Source organism: Leptomonas pyrrhocoris (genome assembly GCF_001293395.1).
Source record: "Leptomonas pyrrhocoris isolate H10 chromosome Unknown, whole genome shotgun sequence".
Classification (NCBI taxonomy): Eukaryota; Euglenozoa; class Kinetoplastea; order Trypanosomatida; family Trypanosomatidae; genus Leptomonas; species Leptomonas pyrrhocoris.
Window position 1 is genome coordinate 1,437,095 of NW_015438358.1, and position 18,078 is coordinate 1,455,172.

The 18,078-nt window shown below is 54.3% G+C and overlaps 6 protein-coding genes across 9 annotated transcripts; all 6 read right to left on the minus strand.

Annotated features, from left to right (window-relative positions):
* Positions 1 to 409: 409 nt before the first annotated feature.
* On the minus strand, positions 410 to 3,952 carry ABB37_01528 (putative DNA repair and recombination helicase protein PIF3; the record flags this gene model as incomplete). The annotated part of the gene is made up of 1 exon (XM_015798068.1): positions 410 to 3,952. The coding sequence occupies exon 1, from the start codon at positions 3,350 to 3,352 to the stop codon at positions 410 to 412; it is 2,943 nt and encodes a 980-aa protein (XP_015663588.1). The 5' UTR covers positions 3,353 to 3,952.
* Positions 3,953 to 4,476: 524 nt separating this feature from the next.
* On the minus strand, positions 4,477 to 6,621 carry ABB37_01529 (hypothetical protein; the record flags this gene model as incomplete). Its single annotated transcript, XM_015798069.1, has 1 exon — positions 4,477 to 6,621. Exon 1 carries the CDS (start codon positions 6,373 to 6,375, stop codon positions 4,477 to 4,479), a length of 1,899 nt encoding a protein of 632 aa, XP_015663589.1. The 5' UTR covers positions 6,376 to 6,621.
* A 1,187-nt stretch (positions 6,622 to 7,808) lies between these two features.
* Positions 7,809 to 10,156, minus strand: ABB37_01530 (putative mitochondrial acyl-CoA dehydrogenase; the record flags this gene model as incomplete). 3 transcript variants are annotated; one of them, XM_015798072.1, is made up of 1 exon in its annotated part: positions 7,809 to 10,156. In XM_015798072.1, exon 1 carries the CDS (start codon positions 9,705 to 9,707, stop codon positions 7,809 to 7,811), a length of 1,899 nt encoding a protein of 632 aa, XP_015663592.1. In that variant the 5' UTR covers positions 9,708 to 10,156. The 3 variants fall into 3 exon arrangements, with proteins under 3 accessions (XP_015663592.1, XP_015663591.1, XP_015663590.1); XM_015798071.1 differs by having other exon boundaries at positions 7,809 to 10,146; XM_015798070.1 differs by having other exon boundaries at positions 7,809 to 10,135.
* Positions 10,157 to 11,552: 1,396 nt separating this feature from the next.
* ABB37_01531 (putative Eukaryotic translation initiation factor) lies at positions 11,553 to 13,489 on the minus strand (the record flags this gene model as incomplete). Its single annotated transcript, XM_015798073.1, has 1 exon — positions 11,553 to 13,489. Exon 1 carries the CDS (start codon positions 12,570 to 12,572, stop codon positions 11,553 to 11,555), a length of 1,020 nt encoding a protein of 339 aa, XP_015663593.1. The 5' UTR covers positions 12,573 to 13,489.
* Positions 13,490 to 14,096: 607 nt separating this feature from the next.
* On the minus strand, positions 14,097 to 15,568 carry ABB37_01532 (hypothetical protein; the record flags this gene model as incomplete). The annotated part of the gene is made up of 1 exon (XM_015798074.1): positions 14,097 to 15,568. Exon 1 carries the CDS (start codon positions 15,456 to 15,458, stop codon positions 14,097 to 14,099), a length of 1,362 nt encoding a protein of 453 aa, XP_015663594.1. The 5' UTR covers positions 15,459 to 15,568.
* Positions 15,569 to 16,979: 1,411 nt separating this feature from the next.
* ABB37_01533 (hypothetical protein) lies at positions 16,980 to 18,030 on the minus strand (the record flags this gene model as incomplete). Of its 2 annotated transcripts, none has more annotated exons than XM_015798076.1 (1): positions 16,980 to 18,030. In XM_015798076.1, exon 1 carries the CDS (start codon positions 17,748 to 17,750, stop codon positions 16,980 to 16,982), a length of 771 nt encoding a protein of 256 aa, XP_015663596.1. In that variant the 5' UTR covers positions 17,751 to 18,030. The 2 variants fall into 2 exon arrangements, with proteins under 2 accessions (XP_015663596.1, XP_015663595.1); XM_015798075.1 differs by having other exon boundaries at positions 16,980 to 17,990.
* Positions 18,031 to 18,078: the final 48 nt, after the last annotated feature.

An 18,078-nucleotide genomic window follows, 5' to 3' on the forward strand; every position in this document is an offset into this window, starting at 1 on the left:
TACCGCTACGAGGGCAAAGTGTTGTTTGGTCCTGCGCGTGCGTCTTTAAGCAGCCACATGAGCAAGTTCTTTCGCACAGCGTCGTGCGCCAAACGCACTCGCTCCCACAGAAGCCGCGGTTGTGAAGGCGCCAACCCGGCACAGAGACATGTTTACGTCGTCATCGTGGTTATATTGGCGTTTTTTTTAGGGAGGGGAGGGGGGAGGGGGGGGGGGGGAAACGGTTTACGGCTGGCACGGCGAATGGGGAGCCAAGCGCAGCAGAGCAGAGCAAAGAGGAGTACAGGACAAAACAGAAGCAGTAAACATGAGCAGTTGTGAAAAATAAAGATGAAAAGAGATGAACATATATATAGCCTACACGCCTCTGCAAAGGCCTTTTTAGAGGCGAACAACATAGCAGCCCAATCTATTCTGAGATGGCCAAAATGCGCTGTGCAGTCTGTTGAGTCCATGTGCCTCGCACGCACGTCGGTGGAAGGGTATGCGTGTTCAAAGCGAAGGCCTCCTGCAAGTGGTCCGAAAACTCCAGCGCGCTGCGCCGCACGATGATCATGCGAGGCTCAACGTGCCGCACAATGAGCTGGTCTAGTTGGCGGACACGCGAGCACGCAACGTAAATGAGGTGTGGGCAGTCGAAGAACTTTTCGCAGTCGAGCACTACGGTGCCTTGCAACGTCAGACCCTGAACCTTGTGCACGGTGAACGCGTAGCCCAACTGCAGAGGTATTGTGAGGACATCGTGCCCGTAGTAGTAGCTCTGCGCGGTACCGCCGACAAGCAGCGAGACGGGCGGCACCTGTACCACTTCGCCACTGAGCAGCCGCACAACCGGAAGCTGCTCGAACAGCTTGCCCTCTGCAAGACGCTTGAAGGCGTTGGACCGCACGCGGTCGGTGCTGCATGGGAAGAGCGCCGCATCGGGTGGGGCAAAAGCCTCGACGATGCCGACGCTGCCGTTGGACACGGTGCGAGAGAGGTTGCGGTTCACCATCACGCGGCAGCCCAGCTTTAGCCGCAGAGGCGAGAGGGAGTGGGCGATGTCGGGGCTGGTCATGTCCGCCAGCGTCATCGACACACTCAGTGGCACCATGGAAGGTGGCTCGGGGGACAGCATGGTGATGAGGCGGCCACCGAGCCGCGTCGCGACGGCAGCCGCAATTTGCTCCCACGCCGACTCGGAGAAGGGCGATAGGACGCGTTGCGCTCGGTGCGGCGCCCGCGGGAGCATGCTATTCACCTTGCTGGGCTTCACCATGGGGGTGAACGCCCTGAGCGCCGCTGCTGTCAGAGGGTTCGAGAACTCTTCGTGCATGTCCGGCGCCCCAGCACCGGTCGTCGCTGTGGGCGCCGTTGCTGTTTCATTTGAATCACGGCAGCGCAGTCGCAGAATGAACCGCGTGTTCGAAGTTGTGCCTTCCGATCGCACAAGCATGAGAACCAGTTCATGGTCCGCAACACGGGGCAGAGGACCCGTGCCGCCGCCCTCGTTGCCGAGAATGCGCTGCGCCTCAGTGTGGATCGCATCCAGCACCTGCTCCCGGCGCGGCAAAGGCTTCTGCATGCCATTTGCATCGCGCGCCACCTCAATCAAAGCAGACGGAGTAAACGTGCCCCACAGCTGCAGCGGTCCGCGCTGAGGAGTGAAGGTCATCTCGCGCGACTCTAGCTCTCCAAGCTTCGCCTCGTTCAGCTGCTGCGCCTCCCGACGGCGGGGGAAGATGTAGGTGATTTGGGTCGTGCTGGCCGGGATAGGCCGGTCCAACGCTTGGAATTGCTCCGTGTTGAACTCGCCACGGCGCAGCTCATCCAACAGCTTCAGCAGCGGGGCACCCGCGCTGTGGCGCATCGGGGTCACGAGACGCACGGCAACCAGGTACTTGAAGGCCGCACTCTCGTACGCCGGCATCGTGTCCTCGCGTGAGAGCTGCAGAAAGTCACCGCAAATAATCACCTGAAGACCACCAAACGGGACGTGGCGCATGCGAGCCAGCCGGGCTTCCATGTCGAAGGCATCAAACATGCTCGCGTCCAGCAGCGACACCTCGTCGATGATGACGACGTCCACCGCGCGGAGAGCGCTGGCGTCCCACCGCTGCGGCGTCGCGTCCACCGGCGCGTTGAAGGCGTGGTGGAAGGTGCAGCCGCCCAGCTGGACAGCCGCAACGCCGGTGGTGGCCGTCATGGCAACGCGGAGGCCAAGACGAGTGAGCTCGCGAAAGATGCTCTTCAGCAGCACCGTCTTGCCCGTCCCGGCGCTCCCGCCGACGAAGATGTTGAACCCGCTCAGCGCCAGTTGCATGACGTGCTTCTGATCTCGCGTGAGCTCGATGTCCGCCACCGCGGCATCCACCGGGGTGTCGAGCTTCGGTGGCACCAAGGCGGTGCACAGGTTCGCGTACAGCCGCTCCATCTCCTTGTTCAGAAAGGTGAAGACGTCTTGCCGCTCCATGATGTTCGCGACGGTGCTCATCCAATGATCGGCCCCGAGGCGGCGCAAGGGACGAAGCAGCTGGGCGCGTGCCTCTGCAACCGCCTCCGCAGGGAGCAAGGGCTCACACGACACCGTACTTTCCACCTTGTTCGATTGCTTCGCATTTTGCGCGTCCGTCATTGGGACGTCAACCGAAGCGCTTGTCTCACTGGTAGGATGGGCATTTGACACCAGAGCTTCCGTCTCGCCCTTTGTCGTTTTCAGCAATGACGCGGAAGCGCGGGCGGCTCGCTGCTCTCGTCGCTGCTGACGCTGGAGTCTCTTCTTTCGATTCTCAAAGCGTTTCTGCTGTTCCGCCAACACTTTCTGCAACGCCGTGACGTACTCCGTAGGACTCCACTCTAGGTGCAGCGGGTTGGTTCGACTGCGGTAAAAGCCCAGTCGAAAGAGTCGCGTCGCTGAGGAGGAGTTTGTGCGGATAAGGCGTCCGTTGAACGGGTTCACGAAGGACTCACGGAACAACGCCGAATACACCCCGGGAGGCTGTGTAGTCTCGGCCGGCAACGAAGCATCAAAAGGCCCCTCGTCCGTTGTGCCGAAGTCGGTGCGGAAACGCGAGAACAGAGATACGCGTGGTGCTTGTGTTGGTCGAGGCGGCAGCAGCTCCAGCGGAGTCGGAGTCGGAGTCGGCAGTGCGGACTCAGAAACACGCTCGGCAGCAAGTTTAGATGCGGTCGTAGCCTTGCCCGCGTTGTTGATGCACGCATGCGCTTGCTGTACACTTGAAGGCGCTTGCGCAGAGTCCAGCAAAGACTCGAAGAGGGTGGCCAGCTCTGAGTTACTCCCCTCCGCTGAAGAACCGGCTCCTTCCTGCTGATCGCGAGCTGACGATGATCCCGGCGCTGTCGAGTCTTTCATCGCGAGTTCTGGCTGCCTGGCTGTGGAGTCTTGTGAAGTCCCAGAGGCAACGTCGTACGGTGAGAGGGGCGCTTGAGATGGAGGAAACGTCGAAGCCGAAGAAACTGCTGCCGCGGCTGTGGCGAAGGTGGCGGTGTACTGACGTTCCTCTTCCCCGTCGACACATTTTGAAAACCGAGACTGGCTGGTGGTGCTGTAATACATTTTCCCAGTCTCTTCAGTGAAAGCCTGGAAGCGACGGACTTGGGTCGCCATCAGCAAACACCCTCGTGTCGTTCTCCTTTTCATACAACGGCACGCGACACCAACGTTTCGCTTCGCATTCGTCAGGTCGAAGGCTCGTCTGCACAGGCGCAGCTTTGAAAGCATCGCGAGCCAAAATAACTTGTCCTGCTGGTAAACTTACACGCGCGCACCGCTACATGTCTCTCACCTTGAAAAAAAAAAGTGATGTCAATAACACTATCTGCGAGCAGAGAAAAGGAAAAAAAAAAGATGATGGTCGCGTATTACGATGTGGTGTGTTGTGGTATCTGTGGGAAGTCCGCTTCCTCTGTTGCCTGTCCCTTCAGAGTGAAGGCGACTGCTTTGTTGGCTGTCTATTCGAGATGTAAAAAGAAGGATAATGCCAATGATACTCGGTCACGAGCAGGATAAACGCAGAAGTAAATTGAAAGACGCAGTCACGAGCGAAGACGGAGGAAGAGAATGTGATGGAGGAGGAGCTGAGGAGGTGCATCCGTACGACACGCAATAAAGACCCGCAGAAGCAGAAACCCGAAACTAAAAGGAACGCTTCGGAGCGCGTGCGCACGTGTGGAAAACATCCGTCAAATGAACCAGGAAAGCCACAACGGAAAGCGGCACACGACGGCAAAAAAGAATGTCCATGACAATTTTCAAGATGAGGCCTCGAGAGCGCTTGACACTAGCTCCGCGAGACATAGATATATATTCTCTCCGATCCACCGTTAATTGAGAGCAGAGAAACAGCACCTTTACGATTTAGACGTGTGTGTTATACAGCTCTGCTGCAATTGTATCTCATCAACATGGCTCTAATGTTTGAAATACTGAAAAGAATAGCAAAAGAAAAAAAAACGAGCGAGGTGTGCATGTAGTTATTAGGCAGAAACGCTGTCCGTCGCGTGCGCCACGGCCTCTTCCAGCAACGGAGAAGCGAAGACGTGTCGCTCCCCGTAGCGCTGACGCAGTGCTCGGAGAGCCGCCGGCTTGATTTGCATCCGAGGGACAGAAGCACCCCGCACGACAGGACGCAGCTGACACACCGCCACACACTCGGTTCCGTAAACAGAGAGATTCGGAAACGCTACACCAAGATGCTCCATCGCACGCTGCTCTGCATCCTCCGTTTGGATCTCCTCCACAACCGGAGCGTCGACCGACCTCGGGACAGACGGGTTGGCAAAGACCTCGTTGAGTACCTCGCGTAGCAGATCGGACACAGACAAGGAGAGGTCACGCACCTCACGAAGAACAACGTACCAGACGTTCGTCTCCCCCTCCCCTTCCTCCTCCACCGCTGGCGTTCCTTTGCGGTAGCGGGCAAATATAGGCATGTCCGCCGCGTCGCTGAAGTCGATGCAAAACGCTATCTGACGACTCAAATGTGCGTTCGCGCGGGAGGCAAACTCACGCAGCCAGTTCATGTCCTTTGCGTTGAAGTCGTTGGTGGCCGCCACCTCCATGACATCCTCAACCGTGAGGTCGTCCCCCTCCTCTGCTTCCTCGTCGCTGGCGGTTTCACCATCGGCAGAAGCCTGCGCCTTCCCGTCAGCCTCATCGGCATCTTCCTCTCGATCGATTTGCTCTACCGCCGCCTCACCGTGCGGCCGCTTCGTCTTCTTGCCGTCGGCGTGTGCTGCGTCGGCTGCGTCTCGCCCGCGTTTAAGGGAGCTCGTGTCCTGCGCGGCCGATCTCGTCTCCTGTATCTTCACCTCCTCCAGACTCCAAATGGTTTGCCGGGTGCAGTGGGCACAGTAGTGACTGCACTTCCAGCCCTGCGGTGGGCCATCCAGTCGCACGCGTGATCCGCAGGCGCGGCACACCTCGTCAAACACCGTCGTCGTTACCGGCTTAGCCGTCTTGGCTAAAGAGGACGGCGTCGCTGCTGCCGCCTTCATGGCACGCGCCGCCGTACTCGCAGTTGGGGGCGACGTCGATGTCAACGCGGAGGTCGGTGCGCTTCCTGAAGCCCCCGCCGTGATTGTCAGCACCGATGGATCGGGCCGACTCAAAATCTCCTCCACGTTCGTTGGCGCCGCGTAGTTCTCCTCGCCGTCCTCCGCTTGCTCTCCGGCTTCGGCCAGCAGCAGCTCCTGCTGGGTGTAGCCCATGTCAGTAGCGTGCCGATACTCGTCGGTGGCACGGCGAAAGCGCTCAATCTTTTGCAGCGCGTCCTCGTCGGCGTAGCTGCCGATGTCACCGACGGCCACCTGCGCCGGGTTGGCGGAGCGGACGTACCGGATTTGGTACTTGCTTTCCTTCCACGACACCTTCTCAATGATCTCGTCCAGATTTACCTGCTGCGCGGCCTCGGGGTGCTGGAAGAAGAGAATATCCTTCTTCAAGTGCATGACACGGTCCGCGCGTGCACCGGCTGATTCGTGCGAGAGATTGCACTTCTCCGCCAGGGCGTGCACCACCATGCGGTCGAGGGCAGACAAGTTCGGCAGCTCCAGTTCGTACTTTGACTTGTCCTCGATGAAGGCGAGGAGGAGGCGATAATAGTGCTGCACAAACTGCATGCGATTGTCTTTGGCGTTGAGGGCGTTCGCCTCGGCGGCACCCTCGGCACCGCCTGTTACGTCCTTTGTGAAGTGAAGATTTTCGGCGCCGTCCGCAGCTCGGCTCTCCGCGGGCTTGTGCGGGTGCGACGATAACGATGACACGATGGTCGCCACGTTGGTCCTCGCTGGGGCGCCAGTGACGTTGGTGGCGCGGTTACGAATAGACTGCCGCGCATTTTCCAGCATCGCCCGCATACTTGCACGGGCGTCCATTGCTGACTAGCGAGGATTCGAAGGGAATAAATCAAACCAAAGAGAGTTTCCTTTCTTTATTTGTGTGTGTGTGTGTGTGTGTGGCTCAGAAAACGTAAAACGAATAGAACGTGAAGGCCTCCGCGTGACGAGGCGCCTTTGTGATGGAATAGTCGCGGGAGCGTAGAGCAGTTCTTTGCTGTCTGCGTGCGGCGAAGATGGTGGTCGAAGAGAGAAAACGAGAAGCCGCCGGTCAGTAAGGACCACTGCCAGTAGTAGAACAAACAGAAGAAACAACAAAAGCAAGAAGCCAGAAGGGAGAGAAAAAGTCGAAATGTAAGGAAGGCAAAGAGAGACGCTGCTTACCTTTCTTGTTTGTGTGTCGTCAGCAAAAATTGACACCGCTGCGCCTCAGCGACGGACGTTTGAAAACGGTTTCCTCTTAGCACTGATAGAATTCTGAGTTGTTGTTTTTTGTGTTCAGTAGAAGAGAACAGAGACTGAAAACCGGATGCAATTGAACACTGAACTCCTCCACAACTTGTTAAACCTTCCAACCCAAAAGGCCGTAAACACACACACTACACACACACATATACACACCGCAATTGTACGTATTCTTCGTAGTAGTAGGACAGGTACCTCGTGCATGCAATGAATACTTGGAGCATATAAATGAAAGAAAGAAACAGTTGGCACATTCGCAGCAGCCGTTCTCCAATTCAGTACTTGCCGTTCTGCAAAAACAAAAGAGACAGAAATAGTTGTGCACCGTTGACGTTGACACACAGAGGAATCTGGAACCTTGGCGATGCCCGTGATTTACAGAAACAGCAGATGGGCAGAGACGACAACCAGTACTTATTACACCCGGAGTGGAAACGTGAAAATGTTCGCTAGGCATGCTCTTCGTTTTGTGTGAAGAAACAACTCTGCTACTAGTATAACTGGAAGAAGTGATTTCAAACAAAAAAACGTGTTCGACCGCGAAAAGAAGAACAAAAAGAAACAACAAAAAAAAAAGCAAAAAGCTGATGAGGAGCGAAGGCGCATCGCTGAAAAGACCTCAAATTGACCATCATGACCGTCAACGATGCTTTGGGCATAGTGATCAATAAAAGAAGTGAAACAACAACAATAGACAAAAGAACGTTGGCATTTTCCTATATGTCATATGCAGCGTCCACGGAGTTCCGTATATAATTGAAAGCTACGCAGTAGACGAGCACCGATCGCATGGAAAGGAGGGGGGCGAATGAAAGAGAGAGAGGAGAAAGGAACGACCGATATAGGTAGCAAGTCGGAGACTACCGGGGAGGCAAAACAGATTCAAAGAAAAAAAAAGCGTTCTGCTCTCTTGCACACACACACACACACACACACATCAACGAGTGTTGTGTCATTGCCCATCGTCGTCGTGACGGCTAGTGTCCGTGCGTACCACCTACAACAGTCTATTGGATGTCCCAGTTCTCTTGCTTGTAGGCGCACAGCGCCGGCGGCTCCTGCATCATCTTATAATGGGCGTCGGCCCGCGGCAACACACGCGTAAAGACGTACTCGCAGGTGTCCAGCTTCGCCTGGTAGAAGCCGTCAGGGTCCTGTCCGGCAGCGACTTTCTTCTGCGCCGCCTCAGCCATGCGCAGCCAGTAGTACCCGAGTGTGAGATAGCCCGAGTACATCAGAAAGTCCTCCGAGGCCGCTGCCACTGCGTCGTGGTTCTTCTGCGCCATAAAGCCTATCTTCATTGTCGCGATGCGCCACTGCTTCTGCATGAGCCACAGATGGCGGCCGTAGCTGCCGAGCGGGCCGGAGGAAAACAGGTGCGCCCGCGCGAGTTTGTTGACGCGCTGTCCGAACCTCTTAGCCTGGTTGCCGCCTTTGGAGCTGAGCACCTTGCGGCCAATAAAGTCCATCGCCTGCACTCCCGTCGTCCCTTCATAAAGGGTACCGATGCGAGAATCACGCAGAATCTGTTCCATGCCGTTGCCGTTGATGTAGCCGTGACCGCCCCAGACTTGCAGCGATCGGCTGGCCGCCTCGAAACCCCACTCCGTCAAACACCCCTTTGCAATTGGCGTGTAGAAGCCGATTTCGTTGTCTAGCTTCGCTGCCGCCTCCGGGGTAGGCGCGGCGAAGTGTAGATCCAGCATGCGGGACACGTCCACGATCAACGCACGGCCGCCCTCCGCCACCGCCTTGGAGAAGAGTATGTTCGAACGCACGTTCGCGTGGCAGATGATCGTGTCCGCCGGCTTCTCGGGTTCCTTGGTGCCACTCAGCGCCCGCATCGATCGCCGCTCGCGGGCGTAGCGCAGGCTGTTCTGGAAGGCCAACTCTGCGTGGCTCACGCCCTGCATCCCGCAGCCCATGCGAGCCGCGTTCATGTAGGTGAACATCTCCTTCATGCCCTCGCTCTCACTGCCGATCAGGTAGCCCACAGAATTGTCGAAGCTGAGCTGGCTCGTCGCGCTGCCCTTAATGCCCATCTTCTTCTCCACTCCGATGCACTCGACGTTCTTTTTCGCCTCCAGCGTGCCATCCGGCTTCACGACGTGTCGCGGAACGAGGAAGAGCGACAGACCCTTTGTGGAGGGCTTTGAGTTTGGCAGGCGGGCGAGCACGACGTGTGCGATGTTGTCCACCAGATCGTGGTCGCCGGCAGAGATGAAGATCTTCGTGCCGGTGATGTGGTAGGATTTACCATCCCCCAGCGGCTCCGCCTTCGTCTTCACCTGCCCAAGGTCGGTGCCACACTGCGGCTCTGTCAGGCACATCGTGCCGCTCCACTCACCGGACACGAGCTTTGGCAGGTACACCTCCTTGAGCTCATCGCTTGCCCATTTGAGTAGCGTCTGGCACGCGCCCTGCGAGAGATTCGGATACATGCCGAAGCTCCAATTTGCGGTCGACATAATCTCGCGTGTGGTAAACCCAACAGATACGGGCAGACCCTGTCCTCCGTACTTCTCCGGGTCGTTGATGCCCACCCACCCGCCCTCGGCGTAGGCCTTGTACGCCTCCTTGAAGCCCTTCGGTGTGGTCACGACCCCGTTGGCCAGCTTGCACCCCTCCGTGTCAGAAGGCTCGTACAGAGGGAAGAGGGTCTGCGTGGACAGCTTCGAGCTCTCCTCAAGCAAGGCGTCCATCAGCTCCTTTGTGACCGTGTTTTCACGGGAGGCGCCGTCCTTGCCGGCTAGTTTTCCGTAGTGATCATACATGTGGAACACCTCCTCATACAAAAATTGCACATCACGTGTCCGAGGGGTGTAGGTGAGCGACCGAGCAGCTATCGCCACCTTGGCGCGCGCACTCATCTGCGGCCCCGCAGCAGCGCAGAGCCGGCGAAGCATGATGAAAGAAAGAGCGAGTTGACGATCTACAAGGATAAGAGCTGGGTGTATGCACCAACAACAAAAAAATGATAAAAGAGAAGAGGCGCCGCGACCAATGCAAGTACTCACGTACACGAATTTAAATAAAAAAGCCAACGCAGTAAGTCAACTCAACGAGTAAGGCAGAAAGGAAAAACGAAGCAGAAGCGGTGCTAAGGGTGTTTATAGTGTAATGAATAGATATATATTGCCCTTCTGTCAAAATGCGTGGTGTATTGCGGTGGAAGATCGATTGCAGTCAACAAAAGAATGTTGAAAAGGGAAGAAGAAGAGGCCCAACAGGAAGAAGAACCTTCACGCTTGCTTTACTACGACTACTGCTACTGTATGGGCAGCCCAAATAACGAAGGTAAAACAAAAAACGAGGGCCTATATGTATGTTACTCTAGTGTGGCGCTGATAACACCTTACGAGAGCAACCAAGAGGGGACGAAAGAGGGTAGTTGATAAGAGATGTGCATCGCAAATGAGCAGCTCCACGCACCTCTTTGCGGTGCATTGTGAATGCCGAAAGCAGTTGTTTGAGTACATGCAACAGTGGAGAGATTATTATTACTATTATTTTTTTTCGCTGTCAGAAGTACTCCCATGCATGTACAACAATGAGCTCTCGAGCAACCAGATTAAAACTCCACAGAAAGCCTTTTACAGCAATGTTCGCCTTCCTTTTCGTGGCGCATCGCAGCTCTAGACACGGCTCTAAAACGACTACCGCTGCCAGAAAGGGCCTTTTTTCGTTTTCGTTTGATGGTATTACTAAAGAAAAAAAAATGAGAAGTTGGCTTATTAACACCGTTATAAAGAGAGACAGAAGAAAACCGGCTCCCACATCATCGCGCACAGCCAACGCGAACACACAGACAAAACAAAAACAAAGCACGAAAGAAAGTGCCAAGATAGAAGAAAAAGAGAGAGAAAGACAACTGAAGAAGACAAGAGCGGAAGGGGCAACATTTCATACGAGTAACGCGGCAATGCATAAGATTTGTACGCAAAGCCAGAAGAAAGAGAAAAGAATAAATAAGCCGACAAAAAAACAGTTGTCGTCCCCCACGTTGCTGTTTTTGTGTTTTTTGAAGAATTCATTGGTAACGTTGAAGACAAATAAACCAACGAAAAGATAGCCATCGCCTGCGGCGCACTTGATGGTAAAGGTGCGTTTTTTTGCGCGCGCCGATTTGCCGTTTGCCCCGCTGTAAAGCATCGAAATCCCTCTTTCTGTCTTCCTAGCTCCCGCCAAATCAGTCTTTCTCCCCTTTCGAGTGTGTTGCATATGCGTCCAAGACCCTCTTGTTCTGCTCTGTGTGTTTCCATACAACCTTCCGCAAATCACCATCCGCCTAACAACGAACAAAAAAAAGTACCGTAACGCCTGTGCAGCTCCCAGCACGTCAATTTCCTAAATGGAGCAGTGCACCTTCAATTCTGGTTTAGTTCATTAACATATTTTTTCCATTCACCTTTCACTTTTTTCTTTAATTTAAACAAGACAGAAAAAGGAAATCCTTTCCCACGCAAAGCGTTGCCGCTGCAGCGACAACCAATTCTGTCGAACGCTCATGGGACGTATATAAACCACACAGCAGCAGGAAAAAAAAAAGAAGGAAAGAAGAGGCAAACACGAGCACAGCTGTTTGCCTTTCAAACACACGTACGCCGATGTTACTTTTCCCGAGACTGCGTTCGCAAAGATGATGCAGCGTACGCCTTGTTTTTTGTTGCTGCTGCGTTTATGAGACGCCCAGCAGTGTGCGTAGGTGTTTATTTAAGATATATATACACGCGGAAGCGTGCTGAATGCTACTAAAACGTGTGGTCCGGAGCGATCTTCGCCTTCATGCGGGCGGCGAGGCTATTAGTGGAGGCCTGCTTTTGATGGTGTGAGTAGTACTCCATCTTCTGCAGCGTCTTTGCACCCATAATCTTGCTCAGCGTGTCGCGGACGCTGTTCGCGAAGGTTTTCAGCTTGCCCACCTCTGAATGCGCCGTCCACAGCTGCAGGGTGACCGGTTTATTGGGGCGCACCTTGAGCATCATGCCGTTGAGAGTGGTGCTGCACTCCTGGAAGCTCTCGCCAACGGCGCCAACGAGCATGGCCATAAACACGTCGTCCAGCACCTGCTTGTCGCTAAGGCCCGAGCGGTCACGGTCGAACACGACGATTGTGATGGTGCCGCCCTTCTTGTTGCGCGGGTGCTCCCACTCGGGGCGGACGTCCTTGCGGAACCACGAGTAGGTGAAGAGCGTCGGCAGCGCGGACGGCGCGGGCAGGTAGCGCCACAAGCGCCAGAAGTGCTCCACATCCGCGACGTTGGCCACAAAGATGGGCTCGAAGGTCATCATCTGGGTAGGAGAGCTAAGGGCAGGGGAGCCATTGCCGCTTTGGTGCTCATCGGCATAGAGGTCCCACGAGGCGTGAAGATGAATGGCCGTCGACGTCGCCTTGGCAGCCGTGTTGTGACACCCAAACAGCTTCGGCAGCTTGCTCTCCGACCAGTCTACGGGCTGCGCCTCGGGCAGCCAGTCCAGCTGCGAATCGTCGTTCGTGTCCTTGGTCTCCTTGGCCGGTCCCTCAGGCGACTCAGCAGCGGCAGTCTTCGCGGTCGCCTGCTTCGGCACCTCCATCGGCCGCACCTCTGGCTTCAACTCCTCGGCGGGCACCGGTCCGTCCGTCTTTGGGGCCACGGGCACAAAAGGTTGGGCAGCAGCGCTGAGCTTCGTGGCGAGCGGCGGTGATGGAGGATGCGCAGCAGCGTTCGTCTTGCCCTTCGCGGGTGACTTTTCTCCTTTCTTAGGAACAAACGCGGCGGCCGACGGATTCATACTGAATTTCTGCAATGACACGCGTCGCGCTTGTAGCTGGGCTATTAAACTCTCTTCTTTTTTCCTTGCTCCTCCCTCTTGGTGTCGTTTCTATTCTGTCTTTGTAGCAGCAGCGGCAGCAGCAGCAACAACAAACACAACACAACAGAAATGGAAGCGTTAGACGTTCACCGTAGCGCAACCGGAATTGTGAGGCAAGCAAACAAAGGAACAGCAGATGAGCACCGAGTTGATAGAAGGAGGACAAGAATGAAAAAGAAGAAAAACAAAAACAAAATGAGCTGTGAAGCGCACACTGACTGCTAAACAAGCAGTAAAAAGAAAGGAAGGAAAAAATGGACTTTAAAAACGCCAAAAGAGTATGCTTTCTTTGGCTTGCGTGTACGCCGTTTCTGTCAGGCGTGTAATGCAACTCTCCTGAGAGAGAAAAACAAAAAGACACAGAGAGAAGGATGTTTAAGCCAAAAGAAACGTAAGCGAAAGGTAAGAGAGAAGCAGCAGTTCCAGCAACGCACAGTTTAGCCTTTCACTTTTCTTTTCGAGACCGCTGATTTGTTCAAGCGCAAAAGAGTAGAAGAAGAAAAAAATCAATCTAACACAGTGGGAAGCGGCTGTATGGCAAGCTGACCGTCATGTGCGAGCAAAAACTCCCCCCGAAAAGACACACACCGAGTTGTCCTCTTTTGATTCTACGTCACGAACGACGATTGACGGCAAAAGAAAATTGCACGCGTCGAAGGTAAGCAGTTCGTGGAAGTCTGAAGGTCCGTCAAAACGATTGAAGAGGAGAAAAACTCTTTGATGTAATACTCCTTGATGTTTTCTCTATACCTTACCACAAAGCAACAACGCGCATTAAATCACTAGAAAAAAAAAGTAATTAAACCAGACACCTTCACCACGTTACGCAATTACACTGCACGGACGTGAGACATTTACGCGAGAGTTCCACAGCGCACGTCACGAAGCCCCGATGCGGGGCAGAAATAAAGCGAAAACGTGCGAGTGGCGAGAAAGGAGGAGAGGTGTAGAAAGGAGAAAAACAGGCTTTCCAAAGAGCAAAAGGGGAAAAAAAGGTCCCAGAAGGGTTTCGAGGCAGCCACACAAGTGCACACAGCTGATGAGTAAACACAGCGCGAGCATTTCTCTCCACGCTGCTAAGGTGCAAAAGGGCTGCCACGCAGACACGTACAGAAGGCTGGAGGGTGATACTGTTATCAAGGCAGTGCAGCTGGAATTACGCACGCCCCGGCTACATTACTTTAAAAAAATATGTGGTCAGTTTAGTTAGCTTCCGTTCGTTTCGTTGCGCTTTAAGGGCATTACTCGACACCATTTAAGTTCCAAAAGAACAAAAATAACACAAGAAACCACAACAAACATGCGGACACGCAACTTACGCGGGTTGCGAGAGGAACAGTTACACGGTGGAGAAGATAAAAAGCTGATTTACCTTCGATTTAACAATCGCCTTGAACTTGATCCATCGCGTCAGGCACCAATGTGAAAGGAGATGGGCCACGACTACATATCCATGACGACGCCATCAATGACAATCGGGGAGTCGCGTGGGCGGTACACGCTGCGGTAAACGCGCTGAAACCGACGCAGGTCGCGATCAATCTTCTGTCCAAACTCTTTTGGTGTAATCGCCTCCTCCGTAAGATCTTTTAAAAGCGGTTTTGCGGCCGCAACGAAGCGAGTTGCCTCGCAGCTCATCTGCGAGTCCAAGTCGTCAGCCTCGCAGCACCGCATTAGCTGCTCTGCGACCGCGACAACGATCGCTTCATCGATTTCTTCTTCCTCCTCGTCTTCGTTGTCGCTGCTGTCATCGAAGAGGTCTCCCCACTCCTCCGCGGCGGGTGCGGCGAGGACGTCCGATGCATCCGCGTCGGGTCCTTCCTGCCTCTCGACAACGTTGTCCTCCACTGCCTCAGCCGAGTCTTCACCGTAGGGTTCGACCGCTGCGTCATCAGCTGCACTGTCAGCTGCACCGTCTACTGCGTCCTCCTCATCCGCCTCGTCTGCGTTTTCAAGCAAATCGCGCTCGTCCAACGTGAGCTGGTACCCACCACGTGTCTGCAGCGCGCGCACCGTCTTGCCGTCTTCGTCATACACAGGTAACACATCTAGCTCCTCGAGAACAGCCTCAGACTCCTCTGCCTCCGTAGCACCTCCCGTGGAGAAGACGACAGGTTCTCCCACCGAGGATGAGACTTGTGTGGCAGCTGCGGGTGCTGACGAAAACGGTTGCGCCGTGCTCGCCACCTCACCGTCGGGGTCGCGAAACCGCTTGCGGCGCGACCTCAGCACAAACGTGGAAGCTGGAAGACCACGTCGCAGTAGTGCCGGCATCTCGGCGGCTGCGTTCGCCTCCGACGCACCATCCGCTGCGGTGTTGGCAGAGGCAACAGCGCCGTCCCACAGCGCCGGTGCGTCCACCTCGCGCACGTGCATTCGTCCAGATGACGCAGAGCTTAAGCTATGCATCAGCGTCGAGGTCAGACCGGGTGCCGAGGCTGCTGCGCCCAACCCGCTCAGCACATCCTCCTGGAAAAATAAGTTGCCCATCCCATCGGCATCTTCTTCATTTGCACCGTCAGATAACGCATGGAGAGGCGCGTCGATGGCGTGTGCGTCGGCTCGCAGCTCCGCCAGCGCGTCCTCGGAAAGAGGGATTGCGTGGTTCTCACACGGCATCACCGCCGTTCCACGTGCGGCGTCGTCGGCACCACGATGGACGTCATCTTCGTCTTCGTCGCTGTAGACAAACACCATCTTTGTGCGACGTGTGGCTGCGGTGGCCGAGACGAGCGGCACCGCGCGGGAGCTGCCATCCACCTGCGCCTGCCTAACGTTCTCAATGAGCTCTTGAACAGCGTCCATTCCCGCAGTGACGAAAACACTATTTTTCTTTGCGTGTTTCAGAGAGCCCTGACCTTGGATTGTATAAGAATACAGCTGATGTAGGCTTCTAGTGTGTTTTCGGCGCACCCTGCGAGGTGATTGCACAGGGGTGTAAAAACCACGAGAGCAGAGAAGGTGGTGAGAGGGGAGCGAACTTTTATCGAGTCTTTTACCGCAGGTGTGAAACAATCATGATAGAATACATCATTGCGTTGCGAACGCAAAAAATACTTCACGTTTGTTGGAAAAGGTCTGACTTCGCGGAAGACACAATTCGTTTATCTCTTCTCTTTAAAACAAGGCCTTCAGAACACATGCCTTGACGCTTCAATGCAGTTAAAAAAAAAACGCTTTGGAGATGATTCTGAGTGTATCGTGTCACGTATTCCTTTAAAAAACGGCAGAAAGAACAATATGTGGAACAGAAATCAAACCGTTCACGCAGAGCATTCGCAAGCACAAGCAGAGAACTAAACACTGCAGTGGAGAACACATAGCTTGTTTCCCTTTCGGCTCCAAGACGACTGTAGTTCTTCCCGCACTTGCACAGACGGCAAATCGTCACTTCACACTGACACATAACCACAGCACTTTTCCTTCCGTGTTCTCTTTTGCGTTGTGGACTCTGCAACTCCTGCGAAACGCTCAGCTAGAAATATTTTTCCCTCAACAAACGTAGGATTCCTTTTCACCATTCTTTCTTTTGACTGGCGTGATTTTTACTGTGCCTGAATAGCGACCTTTTATTTTTCATGCGGAAATCACAATAATAATAGTAATAATAATAATAGTAAAATAAAGAAAAGAAATCGAGAAGACAACAAAACAAAGTATCAAAACAAAAAAAAAACAAAAATATCCGCGTGGTTTGTCTTTCTTTCGCACACAGGCGGCTTCCGCTGCCGATTCGTAAAGTGCGAAGGGCCGGAGTGAGAGGAAGGGGGGAGGGTAGGGGGAAGCACCAGGAAGAAAGAAACGACACTGTACGGAATTTTTATATTAGCTTTTTCTTTTCCTTTTCATGAAAGAGACAAGCGTGGTCGAGTGCTACAGCACCTCGCGAACGAGAACAAAAGCTCGAGGGAGGCGAAAGCAAGACCGACGAATAAAAAACCACCAGCACAACAGAAAGAGACACCGATCGGTCAGAAGGAGCTAGAAAAAGGAAATGGCTGGATAAGGTCTTTACGGAAGGACCGCAAATTTGCTTGCTGGTATATCCAACCTCTTCCTCGCCACCCCTTTCCTCCTCCCATCCATCAAGTCTCTCTTTTCGTTGCTGCTGTTCATGTCACGAGCGGGGAGTTCGTCCTTCGCGTCGAACCTGGGTCGCCTCTGCTTTCCTCTTCCGCGGCTGACTCCTGAAGTAGAACGACAACCTTCGCATCGCCATCACAAAACAGAGGAACGCGCAAATGGAATACCCTTTCCTCCCGTCTTCTTCTCTCTTGAGCTTGTGCGATTACTCGCCCGAGGTCACCATAACCTTTCTTCTCCTTTCTACACTTGCAGATTCACGGCGGTGTCGCGGAAGTCGCCGTACTTCGGCTCTGCCGGGTCATCGCTGATCCGCGATTTGTGGCTCGCCAGCACGCGGCGGTGTTCCACAAACTCGGCGATGCTGGTGACCATCTCAATCAGCACGAGCACCAACAAAGCGCAGGCGAAAACGAGCGCGATCGTCACGGAGGCAATCACGCCCCCAGAGAGAACGGTGACATACTCCTCAGCCGCCGTCGAGTGCTTGGATGCAGGGGACGAGGTGTTAGTTGTCTTGTTTGTCGTATCATCGACTGCGAGCACCAACGCGGCCCCCCTCCCCAGCGTCCGTGACATCTGCTGATGGCGCAGGTGACGCAGATGAACCGAGTGCGGACCCGTCGAGGCAGAGACGTGGGCGGCGATGGCACGAAGCTCCTTTGCGTCTTCGTGTGCCCCCTCAATCGCCTTTCCGTCTTCGGTAACAGCAGCGACCGACTCCATTTGCTGAGCGGGATGCTGCTGCTGCTGTTGCTGTTCTTGCGTAGCGGTGCCCTTCACGACTGACTCCTTTTCATTTGCGAAAAAGAGCCGAGCCACTTCAGGCAGCTGCGCCTTCACGAACCTGTCATCCAGCTTCCTGCTGTGCTTCTCGACTGCTGGGGCAAACACGGGTTTCTTGAGGTGTAAGGTCAGTGGGGCGGCGACCTGCGGCGTAACTTCCGCGGCGACAAGACCGCAGCACAGCAACAGCGCTGCGAGAAGTGCCAAAGTCACGGCGTAGCGACGCATGGGTTTGCAGTATGTCAAAAGAAAAAAGAGGAGGTCAGTGAAGCGAAAGGGAAGAGGAGGAAAAAGACGAGCAGGTCCTTCTCAGAAAAATAAAAATAGTTAATGCTACAAAATAATCAGAAAAGGGGAAAAAAGACGGTTAAAGCAAAAGAAGGCACTTATTGCATTTATTGTCAACTGACAATAGTAGTCAAAATATGGGACAACGCGGCGATGGTCAGCGAATAAGTGGAGCTTTTCTTTTAAATGAAAGAGAGCAAGAGATGCGTAGGCGAAGACCTTCGGTAACAAAAGTTAAATGTGATTGTGTGTGTGTTTGGGAAGAGCG